Below are 18,369 nucleotides of genomic sequence, written 5' to 3' on the forward strand. Positions count from 1 at the left end.
ATCATGGTACATCAAGCGTGCAGGAGACATCTGCGCTTCAGCCTAGGAGACGGTCATTTTCAGTTCCGCGCGCTGCCCTTTGGTCTCACCACAGCCCCCAGGGTGTTCACCAAATGTTTGGCGGTCGTGACTGCTCACCTGAAGTCTAGGATTCCAGGTGTTTCCGTATCTAGACTGGCTCCTAACTGCCACCTCCAAGCATCTACTATTGCAGAGCCTACAAGCCGCAATATCACTGGGCACTTCCCCTGGAATCGCCTTCAATTGGCCAAAGTCTGTGTTGCTGCCATCTCAACGCATAAGATTCATCGGAGTAGAGATAGACTCAAACCGAATGCGGGTCCATCTACCTACAGAAAGGATACAAACCATACAGGCTCAAGTTTGAGCCTTACTTCCCAGATCCAAAGCCCTAGCCAGAATAGTCCTGCAGCTATTGGGATCCATGTCCGCCACTGTTCTTCTAGTTCCCCTAGCAAGGTTGCACATGAGAATTCTCCAGTGGCTTCTTTCAACACAGTGGTCCTTTCAGGATCTCCCTCTGTCACCTCATATGGATCACGGAAACCTGCAAACGGGACCTTGGCTGGTGCCCTCCAATCTGGATCAGGGACGACCCTTTGTTCCACCACCTCCTGTTGCCACTTTGACTACGGACACCTCCCAGATGGGGTGGGGGGGCATTCCCTGGGCAGGTCAGTCCAAGGCAAATGGCATTTGGAAGAGACCCTACTTCATATCAACATCTTAGAAATGAGGGCGGTGTTTCTGTCCCTACAAGCCCTTCATGATTACCTCCCTCAGGGCGTAATTGCCGTTCACTCCAGCATGACAGTAGTCTGGTACCTGAACAAGCAGGGAGGGACCAGATCCTACCCCCTTTGCAGAGAGGCCATGAGAGTTTGGGAATGGGCAGTGTCGACCAAACTATTTCTAGTGGCGACTCGTATCCCTGGCAAGTCCAATGTGATAGCCGACAGACTGAGCAGAACTATCCTCTCTCCACACGAGTGGTCTCTGAACATTACGGTTGCAAATCAGATTTTCAGCAAATGGGGAATTCCTTGTTGCGACCTCTTCGCAACCCCGCTGAATGCGAAGTGCAAAAAGTTCTTCTCCCTCACTCAGGCTCCGGGGGAGAGCCCTATGGATGCACTAGCCCATCCTTGGCCCACCGGCTTGCTATACGCTTTTCCCCCAGTTCCCCTCCTTCCCAGAGTGATCCAAAAGGCGTCTCACTTGGGGAGCAAAATGATCTTGGTTGCTCCTTACTGGCCTCGTCAGGTATGGTTCCCCTATCTTCGGAAATATGCACTGGACGGTCCATGGTTCCTGGATCAGATCCCAGACCTATTAGTTCATCAGTCAGGACTACTCCACCAGTCCCTCCACACCTTGAAATTAACAGCTTGGCTCCTCCTCTTCCGACTATAGTCAGGAATCATACCTTAGACCCGGAAGTTGTACACATCTTATCTTCGGCCCACAAGTCTGCCACTAAGAAATTGTATTCTAGCAAATGGAAGAGATTTGCTATTTGGGCTCAACTCCGGGGTCTGGATCCCATCACTATTCCCGTATTGGAAGTCCTGAAATTTCTAACTTCCCTATTCAATCAAGGTTCTTCAGTCTCTACCATCAAGGTTCAATTGGCAGCTATTTCCAATTTTCACGAGTCTATAAACCCACCTTTAATGAGCAACAGGTTGTGTAAGACCTTCATAAAAGGTGCTGCGCTTTTACGACCTCCGATTTCTCATCCTGCTCCTCCATGGGATCTCGATGTGGTGTTACGTGCCTCCCCCTTCGAACCGGCAGCAACATGTGATTTTGAAATTTTTATCGTGGAAAACTGCCTTTCTGGTTGCGATTACTTCTGCCAGAAGGGTTTCAGAGCTTCAAGCTTTGTCTGTAAAACCTCCGTACCTGTTTTTTCACAAAGATAGAGTATCTCTCAGGCCAAATCCATCCTTTGTCCCTAAGGTTTGTTCCAGTTTTTGCCTACAACAGTCATTAGAACTACCAGTTTTCTTTCCAAAGTACTCAAAGCGGAATACATATTCCACACATTAGATGTCCACAGGCAATTGCGTTTTTATTTAGATAGGACCAAACAAACAAGGAAAACAGATCAATTGTTTGTATCCTTTTCGGATAATAAATTGGGCAAAGCAGTCACAAAAGTCACTATTGCCAAATGGATCAGGGACTGTATTACTCAAGCTTATTCCGCTTCTAATAGAGCTTATGACCTCTGTCAAAGCTCACTCTACAAGAGCTATGGCTACTTCAATAGCATTCCATTCTAAGCTTGCCATTAGTGACATTTGTGCTACGGCTACGTGGTCTTCCCCGCACACTTTCATTTCTCACTACAAATTGGATGTGGCATCTCTGGTGCGAGCTTCATTTGGTTCCACAGTGCTCAGGAGTGTTTTCCAGTGAGCCACCCAGGATTTAGGTGCTAGGGACGCTGTCCCATCAGTACAGAATGTAGGCGAGATATGATCACATAACATCTTTTAGTTATGTACTTACCATAACTTTAGATGTTTGGGATCCATCTCGCCTACATTCCCAATAACCCACCCTCCTTCCCCCTTCCTTGGAGATCAGAAGGTCCGAATCCTGTTTCTTCTTGAAACATCTGGCAATGTTATATAAACAAGTTGTGTATGTGTGCATGAATGCGGACAAACAAGATCTGATGGATTAGTGGTGGTGCATCCTGGGATAGAAAATAGCTCGGCCAATAAGAGCCTTCGCTCTATAGCATAGCGTGCCGAGTCGGAGCCGAGGGATCGGCTCCGAGCCCATCAGTACAGAATGTAGGCGAGATGGATCCCAAACATCTAAAGTTATGGTAAGTACATAACTAAAAGTTAAAGAAAATGGAGGACAAAGCTAAATCAATGCAACCTGGAAAAGATTTCTTACAGGTACAGCCTCCAAGATTTTGCAGACACTGGCCAATAAAGAATTGGTCCTTTTCCAGTGTCAGACCACAAAGGGGCAGATACAGACACCCCCAGAGACAGATCCCATCCCCAAGGTTCGTACAGGTCTAAACAATGGGGTGCTTCTACCTCCAAAAGTGGAGAAGACAAAATCACAACCATACAAGAAAGTCCCAATGACTTCCCCCTGCCTGCACCAAGCACTTATCTGGCAGCACCTTTAGGAGGAAAACTAGCACTTTTTTCTCAATTGACACATAACACAGGACAAAAGGGTCCTAGACAGTCGGAAGGCTGCAAATTTCACTTCCATACCCTGCCAAGGACAAATGGTTGGCCAGACCTGCCAAAACATCAGTGGGCAGAGGCACAAAAGCAAGCATCATACCTCATGGACATGAGGGCCATTCAACAAGTACCAGAGCAAGAGCAGGGACGAGGATTTTATTCAAGACCATTCTTAGTACCAAGAAAGGACAAGACCTGGAGACCAATACTGGACCTATCTATTCTTAACTCATATCTGGATATACCAAAATTCAAAATGTTGACTCCAGCAATTTTTGCCCATGCTTGGCTTGTGACTTTAGACCTAAAAGAGGCATACCTGCATGTCCCAATCAGACAAACATGCAGAAGATACCTCAGATTCAAAGCTGGCTCAGTGCATTACCAATTCACTGCACTGCCCTTTGGCTTATCTACTGCTCCCAGGGTCTTCACAAAGTGCCTGGCACCAGTAATTGCATTCTGCAGACAGAGGAATACAAAGAAATCCTTACTTGGACGACTGCCTGATTCAAGCAGAGAACAAGGACATTCTGTTACAACATCTGGCATTTGTAGAGAGATTTCGAACAGGCCTAGGGTACACAGTCAATGAAAAGAAATCGAAATTAGTACCTTTTCAAGAGATAATATTCCTGGGTGCAAGCTTAAATACAACTGCCCAGATGCCCATGCTAGACCAAACCAAAAGCAACTGACTACCTATTTCAACATGTTGGAAATAAAGGCCCAGTTATCTGCAAAAAAATTCTGCAGGCTTTGGGCTTCATGGCATCCTGCATTCTACTAATTCCATATGAGGAAACTTCAGTGGTACCCAAAGTGTTTGGACTCCACATTGCCACAGCCTGGAAACAATTACCCTCATTCCCTGCCTGCAACAGGAGTTTCGATGGTGGGTTACCAGAACAAGGGACGGCCATTCACTTTACCCCCAGCCAGGCAGACTTTAACAACGGATGCATCAGATTATGCCTGGGGGGCCCACATGGCAGGAAGATGTATTCAAGGCACATGGTCCGCAAACCAAATGCATCTACATATCCAGCAAAAAGAGATGCTAACTGTTAAGAATGCCCTGACTGCCTTCAAGGACCTACTTCATCTGGGAAAACTACTGGTAAAGACAGACAATACCACGGTCATGTGGTATGTAAACAAGCAGGGAGGCGCTCATTCTTACCCCCTTTGCAGACTAGCCATGGCTTTATGGGGCACAGCATTGACTTAAGTACATCTGCAGGCACAATTCCTGCCAGGAAAGATAAATACTCTGGCAGACGAACTAAGCAGAAACCTCCTGGATCCCCACGAGTGGAAATTGCATCCACAAGTCTTAAGCATGATATGGAAATGGGGATGCCCGGATGTAGATCTTTGCCTCTCCTCAACTGCCAACTAAAAAGATTCTGCACAAGGACTTATCACAGACGAGCATGGAAATTGGACGCCCTGTCTTTCAGCTGGAAAAGCTTAGCAGTATATGCCTTTCCTCCACTGCGTCTCCTCCCCAAGGTACTCCTAAAGGTCAGACGAGAAGCCAAAGATATGATGCTGATTGCCCCAGAATGGCCCCGCCAGTAGTGGTATCCAATCCTAAGGAATTTGTCTCAATGCCCGGCTTGGACCTTGCCTCTCGTACCTCATCTACTGTCCCAACAAAACAATCAGATCCTGTACAGCCAACTAAAGACCTTAAATCTGGCAGCATGGCGGATAATGTAGTACTACAAAACTCACCTCTCACTAAAGCTGTGATGGATGTCATTTTGGAGGCCAGAAGGCCTAGTACCAGAAAATCTTAGCTGGAAAGTGGAAGAGATTCTGTGCTTGGAACCAGGCACAAATATAATACAAAATATAAGTATCTTGATTTTTTTTTGATTATTTTTACAGATTACTGTTTTTACAATTTAATATATATAAAGCAATTTGTCTATTCAGTATCTTCACAAATCCTTATCTGTTTAAAAACTTTCATTTGTCTCTCTAGTGCTTGCTGTAGGCACTTGGTGGCTTTGCAGTTGCCCGCCCCTACTGTGGCACACCTCCCAGTCTAGTGTCATTAGCTCATTCTGCTTAATACAGAGAGAACATTTGATAAGGCCTTCTGTTCCTCCTTTTTCCCTTTCAAAAAGTAAAACAAAACTTTTTTTTTTTCTTTTTCGCCTGAACCTTCTTGTGTTCTGACTGTCCTTCTCAAACATTTTGGAAATATACAGTATATTTCAGAGCATTTGTTATAACTGTATTTGCTATAACTGATTTAAGTATTTTTTTTCTGGCTTTTTGATTATTTACTGCTTAGCGACTGCATTTTCGCCTGTTTATACAGCTCTGCATTCTATTTAAACTGTTTTTGTGTTGATCAACTGTTTTGCACTTTTAAAAAAGTTATTTGTTGCTTAATTTTACATGTAGGCTAACACACTCAAGTGTGCTAGCCGTTACTGAACTAGAATAGTCCAGTCTTCAGAGTTTGCTGATCTCTGGGCTTTGGCTTGGTTCCTGTGCTATTCCATATCCTTATTTGGATAAAGGGAAGCTTCTTTGTTCACCAGTGGGAGTGGGGAGCACTGAGCAGCCTATTTGTCCCTAGAGCAGTGGTTCCAGCCAGAAACATGTAGTCTATTGGCCATTTTGGGTCAATTCCTAGCTCTTTTCAACCCCCTGCTATAAAGCCCGCTTTAGCACGCTTTTGCCCATAGAGCACCATCGGGCAGCGCCGGGTAAACAAGGTTAAACTATTTCTGGCTCCGTAATGTCTGCTCCTCATTTTTTCCCTTAGAAATTCTCTACTTGCAATCTAAACAGTCTATTCTCTATCTGAAAAGCTCAGCACTTGCTCCTAAAGCATTTTTATATAGGTAAAGTACTTGTATACTAAAAGTACTACATTAGCCTAGAATCTCCTTGAGTACCCATTTCCCTATAGGTCCCTTCTGACTCAGTTACACAGCAAACTTTTTCACTTTTTCTAGCATGTCGAAGGGTCAGTTGCTAGCGTCCTTTCCTGTTCAGCTGGTGAATCTGGGCATCTTGAGGCAATGTTACAATTGCCTCATGTACACAGACAACCCACTCCTTCTCCCACAAAACACAAATACATGTGAGAGATGCAACTATATAGCCAAACTGGAGGCTGAGCTCTCTCAACTCAGGACTGGCAAGACCAGACAGGAGGAGAAGGAAACCACGCACACCACAAACCCAGTTTCACATAGAACCATCACAACTGCAAAACAAACACATAAACACACAAAGACATACTCGGAGGTACTGATCAAAAATCTGCCAAAACTACAGAGGCCTCCAAAGCAGACACCCAAGCAACTGCCACCTCAAGACATAAGACATGCAACACATAGTTCTCAAAGTCAGTGTGCTAAACAGTCACAGCCCTTAAGGCCAAACACAATGCCAGACACACTTGTTATAGGTGACTCCATAGTCAGACACACTAACGTCCCACTCACCAGACTGAACAAGGAAAAGATCACAGTAAGCCGCCTGTCGGGCGCTAGAATCCACCACATAACACAAGCACTCTGGTCACTCCACAGCAAGTACAAGTATGACTCTGTCATTGTCCATGCCGGTGTGAATGACCCGAGACGTACCCACCTGGACTACATGAAAAGAGACAGAGGAGCTCTCAGATTATGTAGCCCAGGCCGGTATGACCCTGACCCTGAGCAGTATCCTACCCTCACCAAGAATGATGCCACAATACAGAGACAAAATGATCGGCTTTAATAATTGGCTTAATTACTGGTGTCATTCTAAAGGGATCCAATGTCTGTCTGCCTGGGATGACATGCTTGACAAGCCACGCTGCTTCGCAAGGGATGGCTTGCACCAGTCACCCCTGGGCTTCCGGATATTGGCAAAGGCTCTTGCCACCCCCATAGTGCCTTTTTTAGGCAAGGCTCAAATGATAAACCTACCGCCCTAGAAAACAAAAATGGAGAAAAACTAAGGGTAATACTGCTCAATGCCAGAAGTCTAAACCTCAAGATGCACGCCTCAAGCCCTCCTCAGTATGGAGAACATCTATGTCTGTGCTGTGACTGAAACCTGGTTCAAGGCTCCTGAGAGCACCCCAGCACTATCAGGTTATACCTCATATCATGCGTTCCGGACCCAAAATCCGGACCGAACCACAAAAGGAGGGGGAGTATCCATATTCATAAAGGATACCCACACCTCCAGGTTAGTGGCAACGCACGAAGCATTGGAGACCATCCAGGTGCAATTAACCATAGGTAAAACTGCCCTACAGTTTGTAACATACTACAGACCACCTTCTCAAACTCAGGAAACCCACACAGCCTTCCTGAAGACACTGGAGAGTATGAATGTCTCTCCAAACACCATCATATTGGGTGACTTCAACTACCCAAACATAGACTGGGAACATTACTCAAGCCCCAACACCCTAGCCCAAAGGTTCCTTGAGTTCATAAACTCAAATGCTATGGAACAACTAGTCACCATTCCCACAAGAGGAGAAAATATACTAGACCTGATCATCACAAACATGGGGACAAAATGCTCCACACCGGAAGTATATCCCTCATTGGTGAGATCAGACCATAAATTAATCTCACTGGAGATCCACATCCGCCCCCACCCCAGCAAAAAGACCACAGTGAAGAACTTCTCAAAAGCAAACTTCACACTTCTTAAGACTGGAGTGGTATCCTTCAAGGCCCCCGAGCCAGTGGAAACCACAACCCACGCTGCTGAAACCCTTACAAATGCCTTCTACGAGCACCTCCAGGAATTTATGGATCAAGCAATCCCTAATAAAATCAAGACCCTTTCCACCAAATGCAGGCGCCCGGTCTAGTGGACCCCAGCCACAAACAAACTCTACAACAAGAGGAGAAAGCTACTACATGACAGAGCAAAATCCCTAAAAGGGAAGGCATCTCTGATCAATACTAGCAAAAAAAAACTACGATCACTCATAAAATCATCCAAGGCCAACTTTGAGAGAAAAAATCGCTAATGACACAAAAGACAATCATAAGGCCTTCTTTAGCTATGTTAGAAACCTGGGTGGAATCTCCCAGATATGCTCAGAATTAGTCCAAAATGATAAAAAAATCACTGAACCCACAGACATTGCCAACATACTGGCAGACAGGTTCAGTGCATATCCCCCCCCCCCCCCCCAAAAGGAAAAATATCTATCCCACCAGAGTCTAGCCTCCCAAACATCTCAGATGCCCAGGTAAGAGCTGCTCTCTCTAAAGCAAAAAACACAGCATCAATGGGACCGGACGGTGTCCCCGGCTGTGTGCTACACGAACTCAGTGAGGAACTAAATCCACACAAGGCTGCTGTTTAATCTTAGCCTTACTACAGGATACGTACCCAAAGAATGGTGTACGGCAACTGTGGTCCCACTCCACAAAGGCGGTGCTTCTACGGACCCTGGAAATTACCGCCCCATAAGCTTGACTAGCCTAGTCTGCAAAGCTATGGAGAGGATCATAATGGAACTCATAAAGACATTGGGGACCTACAGACACTGGATCCTACCCAATTTGGCTTTGTCAAGGGCAGATCCTGCCTCTTGAACTTGGTCGACTTTTTCGAAACAGTCACTAAGGCCATTGATGAGGGTAAGGCAGTTCACACAGCCTACCTTGACCTAGCAAAAGCGTTCGACACAATACCCCACGCGGGCATCATAGAAAAGCTCACCAGCTTAGATGTAAACCCATATGTCACAAGATGGGTTGCAAACTGGCTCAAGAACAGAACACAGGGTTAGAGTTGCTGGTGCTATGTCAGACTCTAAGCCGGTCACGAGCGGTGCCCCACAGGGCTCAGTCCTGGGCCCCCTCTTGTTCGGCATTTATTTTTCTCAAGTGCAGGCAAACAGAGGGGGATTGTGGCTGACAAAATTTGCAGATGACTGCAAACTGGGTACCATAATTGACACTCCATCAGACACAGACATCCTCCAGAAAGGTCTCATAGAAATGGATAACTGGTGCCAGAGCCATGGCCTTAAGCTAAATGCCAAAACAATGTATAGTCATACCATTTGGGAAAAACAAGGTAACCCCTAATTACCACATAGGTGGTAATCCATTAAACACGGAAGAAGTTATCCGGGACCTGGGGACCCAAGTTGACAGTAACCTCTCTTTTGACACTCACATTGCCAAAGTGGTTAGGAAGACCTTCTACATTGCCCACCTGATCATGAAGGGATTCACATCCAGATCAGGAGAGGTCATTGTACCCCTGTACTCTTCACTTATCAGACCAATGATTGAGTACAACACCCCATTCGGAATGTACCTTACCAGACACCTGCAGCAGTTGGAAAGACCCCAAAAGTTCCTCACCAAAAGGATAAAGGGGCTCAAACATATGTCATACGATGCCCGACTGGAGAAACTCCAGCTCTGTTCAGTCGCATACCGTCTGCTCAGAGGTGATCTGTGCCTGACATACAAGGCCATGTCCAACCCGGAATTAATGGACATGCTCCACCTCAAAAAATCCAAATCCACCAGAGCCACGAGAGCAAGAGACTTAAACCTCAGCACGGATATAAATAGGACATGCTGGAGGGACAGATTCATCACCCAGAGACTCCCTACACTATGGAACAGAATCCCAGTCCATGTGAGGCAGAGCCCCTCACTGACTCTATTCAAGAGAAATCTTGACGAGTGGATGGGAGATCGTAGGTTTACCCCGGGAATCATGTCTGTATCACTGCTGGACAGAGAGGCACAGCAAACTAATGGGTATAGTATTCTCATCGTAAGGGGTGGTGAAAGCCACACACACTCTGGCTAGGCTTATAAATGCCCTAGGGCAGATAGCCTAGTATGAACCTATGAATTGACACAGCTGTACCAAATATTCCTCAGATTTTGCAATATTTAACTGAGATGCTGGACAAAGGCCTATCCTCATCAATTAAAATTCATGCCTCTGTCATTTTGGCTCATTACAATACACACACCCAAATCTTTTCTCATTCTTTAAGGCAGTACCTCAGGGGAGCCAAAAATTTAAGGCCTCCAAGGAGATCGCCAGTACCTGCATGGGACCTCAGTTATGTCTTGGAAAAACTCACCCTGCCTCCTTTTGAGCCAGCCGCTACAGCTGATGTAAAGTTTTTATCTTGGAAAACAGCTCTGCTCCTAGCAATAACCTCTGCAAGACCTGTCTCAGAGCTACAGGCACTCATGGCTGTGGAACCTTTTATCATTTGTTATCTAGACAGGGTTTCTCAGAGGACAAACCCGACATTTATGCCTAAGGTAGTGTCCAGTGTGGCCCTTAACCAAACTATTCATCTGCCTACTTTTATCCAAACCCACAGAATAAGAGGAGAATATTATTATTATTATTATTATTATTATTATTATTATTATTATTATTATTATTATTATTATTATTATTATTATTATTATTATTATTATTATTATTATTATTGTTGTTATTGTTATTGTTATTATTATGAGAGATATTTCAGTTTATTGGCGCTGTTAACTGATTCACTCCAGTGGAGCTCAGAGGGTTTGCACTTTAACTTCCAATGGGCAGAGCCTAAGCATTTTGACAGAATCAAATTGTCCTTGCATTTCAAACAAATGTTCATATCTCTTGAACCATAGGGGTTATGAATGTAAATGACTTGCAAATACATCAGCGACCGCTCAAGTTGCAGACATACTGTCAGTAATATCTTATTCATCTAGCTGAGAGCATTCACATGATGCTAAGAGTGTTGCCTGCTTTACTTGCTTGGTGACATATTTAGAAAAATGTGAAATTTATATATCTATAAATATAAAAACAAGTTATCTATTTACCTTCACTAGACAGGTAAAATATGAGTGCAGTTAAGTTTGCCGTTGTGTAAGCTTTAAGATGAAATATTTTAAAACCTTGTACATAGTATGGTTTGGAATTATTGATGCACATATGAACAAGCAATATTTGATGCCACAAGGCGTCTGGTGTTAACTGCAGCTGCACCTGGAGGAATCGCTCTGACACGAGTTAAACAATATTTGGATGTTGACTGTACATAAAGCAATTTTAACTGAACTACAGTGTTTGCAGACTTGATCCTAAAAAAGTACAAAAACAAAAATCTTTGTCCATAAGAGACTGGCACCTGTTCAAAGTTCTGGGTAGTTAAGATACATTAATTCCAGTTTCCAGTTCATTTCAGTATTGTACAGTCATGGCCATTTATTTTATTTTTTTTACATAGGAATCAAGACTGCATTTGTCAGAAAGCATACGGACACTGCATTTATAGCAGAACACTGTGAAATGATCCCAATTGAGTGGGTGTGCAGAAGGATTGCTACTGGCTCATTTCTCAAACGGAACCCTGGAGTGAAAGAAGGATACAGATTCAGCCCACCAAAGATTGAGATGTTCTACAAGGTATTTTCTTTGCATTGAGATGAGGTTAAAAGTTTGTTCAGCAGTGTGATGGTTTTAAATATTTGACACGTCTGTAGGGAGTTGACCTCTGCTGAGTCTTAGTGCTGTACCTTCCAATTTTGTGGTAAAAATCTTGGGCAAAGCAAAAATGAGAGATTCCTAAAATAAAGGAAATATTTTAAGTACTGGTAGTTGCTGAATGTAAATTCTAGGATACAGATCTCTCATTTGGTTGACTGATACTCTTAAGTTTGCTAGCAAATAATACATTTTGAAGTACAGATCAAAATGTTTGGCAAATTGGGGCTAATAGGAAGAGCATCTTTACAGACCCCCCCCCCTTTTTTATAGTTTGCAAAAAATGGACTTTACAGTACTGCAACGATCTAAACTTAAGATAACATCTGTGGTGGTCCTGGATCATGGTTCATAGGTGTGTACTAGGCTAATGGCCCTGGAGTCTTTGCAAGCCTAGCCCATAGAAGTGCCCTGGCATTGTGCTGCCTGACGTTACTTCCCAGTGCCTCTAGACAGCCACTGGAGTGATCTCCGGGGTGAACTTTCCATTTCCCATCCACTCATCAAGATCTCTGAAGAGGGAAAGTGAGGTGCTGCTCTTGACATGTATGGGAAGCCTATTTCAAAGCATGGGTAGTCTCTGGGTTATGAACCTGCCCCTCCAGCATTTTCTGTTTGTAATAATGAGATTGAGGTCTCTGGAGTGGTTTGCAGAGGGGATTGGGATTTCTTTAGATGTAGCATTCCTAACAGAACTGGGTTAGACATGACCTTGTAAGTCAAGCAGAGATTGCGTCTTAGTAGGCGATACAAGACTGAATAGCTGGAGTTTGTCTATCCATGTAGGACGTGTTTAAGGCCTAGGATCCTCTTTGTGAGGTACTTTTGTGGCCTTTCCAGCTGTTGCATTTGTCTAGTGAGGTACATGCCAAATGGGGTATTATACTCAATGGTTGGCCTAATGAGGAAGAGTAGAGAGAGCGATGATTACCTCTTTCTTCCTAGATTCAAAACCCTTGGTAATGAGATGTGCCACACAGAAGGACTTTCAGACCACAGTGGCAGTGTGTAGTGCTCTAAGGAGAGGTTGCTGTCAAACTGTGTCCCCAGATCTTTTATAATGCCTTCAGCGGTCTCACATTGATGTGGTAATTAGTGGGAACTGAGTTTTTCCCAAAGGGGATGACTGCGTATTTTGAGCATTAAGCTCAAGGCCATGGTTTTGACACCAGTCATTGGTGTTAGTGAGGCCTTTCTGTAGGATGTCTGCATCACTTGGAGTTAATGGCTGCGGTTAGCCAGAGTCCCTCTGTTTGCCTGGACTTCTGAGAAGTAGATGCCAAACAAGAGAGGACCCAGGACCGATCCCTGTGAGACTCCACTCGTGACTGGTCGGCATTCCGACTTTGGAGTCTGTTACTTTCACACTGCGGGTTCTCTGTGAGCCAATTTGCAACCCACCTAGTGATGTAGGGGTTGATGCCTAGTTTGGTGAGTGGAGAATGGTATCAAAGGCCTTGGCCAGATAGAAGTAAGTTGTATGGAACTGCCCTGTCCTCATCCACAGCTCTGGTGACTAACTCAAAGAATTCAACCAGGTTGAGCAGGCATGACGTTTGTGTTTCACTGTTGCAGTCCTTACAAATGGGTTATCTGGCTCCCGGTTGCCCGCAGTCTGCCAGAATACCAAAGTCCTTGGTATATAACGTCTGCTTCCTCCGGAATAAGCTTGACGCCAGGATGTCTGGTATAAAGACAGGCAGCCAATGTCATTTCCTCAGTCTTTCTTGCTGTGGATCCTGAAGCAGAAGCAATTTGCACGAGTGCCGGTCAGCCGATTTGCCTCCTTTTTGTATTCCAACTTTTAAGTTGAAGACCTCCTCAGATAAGTACCCCATTGGGGACCCTTTTTTCTTGCTTTAACAAATGTCAGAAAAAATTAATAACTGTCTTAAACAGATTCCGCATCTTGATTTTCATTCTTACTGTGTTACTTGTTTGGGCCTTGAGCACGACGTCTCAAATTGTGATTGCTGTGCTTCTTTCAACCCACATACCATAAGCCGTAGAGCTAGGATTTTGTACAAGCACTTAAGAGTTTGGCCTGAGTTTGTTGGTATGGTGTTTTCTGGTCCCCTGACTTCAGATGTGCCTAAGAAGCGCAAGGATAAGGACCGCGATAGGCCTAGTGTTGGTTAACAGACGACATCCCTATTAAGTTGGTTGTTGGTCCAGCGGCAGCCAGTGAGGAGCTTACCTTGCCCTTGCAGTCCACAGACGTTTAGCAGCAGGGGTCTTCAGAGGCCTTTCCTGAGTCCTCCATTTCTCAGGCTTCTACCTTGCCTTTGGACCTTCCGCCAGTCGTTGCCTCTGATGGATCTGGAGCTGCTAGTCAGGTGCCGGCTTCTGAGGCCTCTTCTCCGCCCAGAGACAGGATCCAGGCTGACTACCTCTGCCCACATTTCTGAGGTGGCTAGGCCTCCCAAGTCCCTCCGGCTTTCTAGTCTGCCTCTGCAGAAAGTCTACTACTAAACGGGCGTCTGCCTCCCCTCAATTACCTCTGGCTCAGATGGTTAAGATGGCTAGTGATCTCTTAACTCTTATCAAGGGGTCTCAACCTCCTAAGAGGGTTAGGGAATCGTCCCCAGATGTTTAGTCAGCCTCAGACTCGGAAGTTTCTAGCAACACTGCTGATGGGCATTCTCTGCTTTTTTTCTGGTTTTGAGGACTCTGATGCTGAAGACTCCATCCCTTCTGCCTCCCCCCAGAAGATTTCTCTCTTGGGGATACTCTCCCATCTAAAATGCTCTGAGCGGGTATTCAAAGTCAGGATTTCCCTCTAAGAAGCAGATTAGGGAGTTCTTTGATTTGCCTCCGCATAAGCCTTTGGCTATTCCTCTGGTTTTGGAAGTTGTTGATGTTTTCCTGGAGAACTCTTTGACACAGTTCTGATGTTCATCGTGCATACAGCTGCAGTCATAACAGATGGGTTATCCTGCCGTCAGGTGGGTCCTCGGTCGGCCGAATTCCAAAGTCTAGGTCCGGCGTCGGTTGTTGTCGCTTCTTCCCTGACGTCAGTGCGGCAGGGGTATAAAAGAGGCAGCCGACGCCATTTTCTTCAGTCTTTCTTGCCGCGCAGTGCCCGAAGCAGATGTTCTTCATCTCACATTGCTGCAGTCCTTACACTTGGGTAGTCCGCTGTCCTCGGTCGGCCCGAATATCAAAGTATAAGGCTGACGTCGGTAAAGGCGCATTTGACTGACATCAGGACGTCAGGGTACAAATGCGCATGACCGACGTCATATCCTCAGTCTTTTTTGCCGCATGGTCCGATGCAGAAGCAGCGTTGCAAGTGCCGGTTGGCGTTCTGAAATTGATCGATTTCGGAGTTTCAGACAGAGTCAAAGTTGTCTAAGTACCCCGTTGGGGAATATTTTAGTTTTTTCTTGCCTCAGTGGTTTACCGGATGTCAGAAAAAGTGAATAATTGTATTTCTTGTGGGAAACTGATACCGCATAGAGACTACCATACTTTGTGTATTCCTTGTTTAGGGCCTGAGCACGACGTTGTTGGGTGTCGCTCTTGTGCTAGATTCAATAAGCGCACTATAAAGAGAAGATTAGATTGTGCCAGGTTAGTCTTCGGGAAGCGGTGCAATTATAAAATGCCGTCGGATGCTCCGACGCCCGCTTCTTCGAAGAAGCGCAAGGACAAAGCAGTTAAACCTAGGCTAGAGGAACCGTCAGTACCGGACGCCGGTTCTTTAGAGGTGTCGGTGGAGCCGGTGGTTCTACCAGAGGTTTCTTTGGGATCCCAGGGAGAGACTTTGTTATTGCAGGATGTGGCCTCTCAGGAGGCAGGCCAGGCTGATGGGGCTTCTCAGGTTACTATACTCCCCTCCCTGCCTAGGGTGGTTAGGCCCTCTCCTTCTGTTTCCAAGGCTTCTCCCAGGGGCAGGCCAGGTTTAGCTTCAGTTGGTGTTACCCCTAGTTCTTCAGGAACTGTGCCCAAGAAGCATATGCTTAAAATGGCAGAAGATTTGATTACTTTGATTAGGGGTTCTATGCCCCCTCCTGATAAGAGACCTAGGGTGGAGCCTGAGCTAGGGAGTTTTGAGCAGGCTTCAGATGTTTCAGAGTCTTCGGCTGAAGACTTGCAGGAATACTCTCCTTATTCTGATTCTGATGTGGATGATTCTACTCCTGCTTCTCCTCCTGAGGATTTTTCTTTTTCAGAAACTCTTCATTCCATGAGGGAGCATTTTAAGTGGGAAGGTCAGGACTTCTCTGATTCCAGGAAAAGGCTTAGGGAGTTTTGTTTTACCCCAGCATAGGCCTTTGGCTATACCTCCTGTTTTGGATGTAGTGGAAGATGTTTTACAGAGGCTTCTCTTAATCCTGATTCTTTGCCTCCTGCTCCTGTTAAACCGGATAGGTATTACAGGGTGCCTGAAGCTCATAAGTATCTTTTAAGAGTCCTAGGGCAGACCCAGAAACTGTTAGCCAGGGGCCTAAAGGTGTTAAGGCTTCTGTTGTAAAGAATCCGGTTCCTGCAGATAAAGAGGCCAGGGCCTTGGATAGATGGGGAAAGAAAGTTTATACTTCTTCCACTCTTGCTATGAGGGCTTTGAATTGCCAGTTTCACATGTTGAAATACCAAAACTATCTCCTTTCACAATTGAAGTCTAAGGTTGATGCTCTGGCAGAAGGTATTGATTGTAAAGAGTTGCAAGATTTAGTACAGGTTTCTGAACAGGTGGGTAAGCATTCTTTGCAATGTGGTTTTGATGCTGTACAGGCCTCGTCTAGGGTGGCTGCCACTGGGTCAGTTCTTCGCAGGCACGCCTGGCTGAGGGATCAAAATTTATCTGACCATGTTAAAACAAGGATTTTAGATGCTCCTTTACAATCTGACGTGTTGTTTGGTTCTCCTGTTGAGACAGTTTTAAAGAAAATGGAAGACAAGGCTAAGTCTATGCAGACTGTTAAAGATTTTTTGCAGGTCCAGCCTCCAAAGTTTAGTAGAAATTGGCCTACTAAGGGGTGGACGTATCCTTCTTATGATTCCCAGTCTAGGGGTAGATCTAGACGTGGTAGGGGCAGAGCTCAGGGCTCTTTCAGGCCTAGAACACGGAGTTCTCCTGCACAGTCTTCGCGTGAGGGCAGGGGTCAGTCCTTTCGTAAACAGACCCAATGACCTCCTTTTCAGCTGCCAGAGCCTTCTCGTCTGGCAGCACCTTTGGGAGGAAGGTTGGCACTTTTCAAAGAAAATTGGAGCTTAATTACCCAAGACAGATGGGTATTGGATATCATACACCACGGTTACAGGTTTTATTTCCATACCTTGCCTCCTTTCAAAGGCATGCCAGACGTTCCTCCTCAACAAAGAATAGAGGCTCACAAGCAAGTTTCTCTGTTGCTCCAAATAGGGGCCATACAGCCGGTCCCTATGCCAGAAGTGGGCCTAGGATTTTATTCTCGCCTGTTCCTAGTACCAAAGAAGGGGAACACGTGGAGACCAATTTTGGATTTATCTATCCTCAACACTTATCTGGACATTCCCAAGTTCAAAATGTTGACGTTGCAGCAGCTTTTACCTCTGCTGGGCAAAGATCATTGGATGGTAACTTTGGATCTCAAGGAGGCTTACCTTCATGTTCCTATCAGACTAAGTTGCAGGAAGTATCTGCATTTTCGAGCTGGGACTTCTCACTATCAGTTCTCTGCATTGCCCTTTGGCTTATCTACTGCGCCCAGAGTGTTCACGAAAGTTATTTGGACGACTGCCTGATTCTGGCTCAAGGAAGGGAAGAGCTTCTTCATCATTTGGAATATGTGATAGCAGTGCTAAGATGCCTGGGGTATTCTGTGAACGAAATAAAGTCCAGTCTAGTACCCTCTCAGGACATGTGCTTTCTGGGTGTGAGACTGAATACAGCATCCCAGATGGCCTTTTTAACCCCGGACAAACAAGAGAGTCTTTCCCTTTACTTCCATCAACTATCTCATCAGTCCGGGCTGACTGCAAGGACAGTCCTTCAAGCCTTAGGGTTCATGGCATCTTGTATTCTGGTGCTTCCCAATGCCAAACTGCATATGAGGAAGCTGCAATGGTATCTCAAAAATGTATGGACACAGCACTGCCAGGATCTGGACACTGTCATTCAAATAATACCTTGCATTGAGAAGGAATTTTTGTGGTGGGCTCAGGAATGTCACCTAAACAAGGGACTCTCTGTGACTCCGCCAGAGGCGAGTCAGATTTTAACGACAGATGCCTCAGACAAAGCTTGGGGAGCTCATCTAAATGGAAAGTGGATACAAGACAAGTGGCCTGCCAGACTACAACATCTACATATCAACCTGAAGGAGATGTTAGCAGTCCAGTTTGCATTAATAGCTTTCAAGGATTTACTTCTTCCAGGGCAGGTGTTGATTCTAACAGACAACACAACTGTCATGTGGTACATCAACAAGCAAGGGGGAACGCATTCTTATCCTCTATGCAGGCAAGCAATGATTTTGTGGGAGACTGCTCTCAGTTTACAGCTCAATCTTCAGGCAAGGTTTCTGCCAGGAGCACAGAACTCCTTAGCAGATGTGTTGAGCAGACAAATTATGGATCCCCACGAGTGGAAATTGGATCCTCATGTATTTCAGAAATTGAC

The 18,369-nt window shown here is 45.3% G+C and overlaps 1 protein-coding gene across 6 annotated transcripts in view; it reads left to right on the forward strand.

Moving 5' to 3' along the window:
- PAICS (phosphoribosylaminoimidazole carboxylase and phosphoribosylaminoimidazolesuccinocarboxamide synthase) overlaps positions 1 to 18,369 on the forward strand; it is a 1,039,115-nt gene that overhangs the window by 571,758 nt on the left and 448,988 nt on the right. For all 6 annotated transcript variants that reach the window (XM_044062488.1, XM_044062489.1, XM_044062490.1 and 3 more), the window contains one exon: positions 11,506 to 11,684. In XM_044062488.1, coding sequence (XP_043918423.1) covers positions 11,506 to 11,684 — 179 coding nt within the window. The remainder of the gene's footprint in view (positions 1 to 11,505; positions 11,685 to 18,369) is intronic.

The sequence above is a fragment of the Protopterus annectens genome, chromosome 2.part1, assembly GCF_019279795.1.
Source record: "Protopterus annectens isolate FY-2018-M chromosome 2.part1, PAN1.0, whole genome shotgun sequence".
NCBI lineage: Eukaryota > Metazoa > Chordata > Ceratodontiformes > Protopteridae > Protopterus > Protopterus annectens.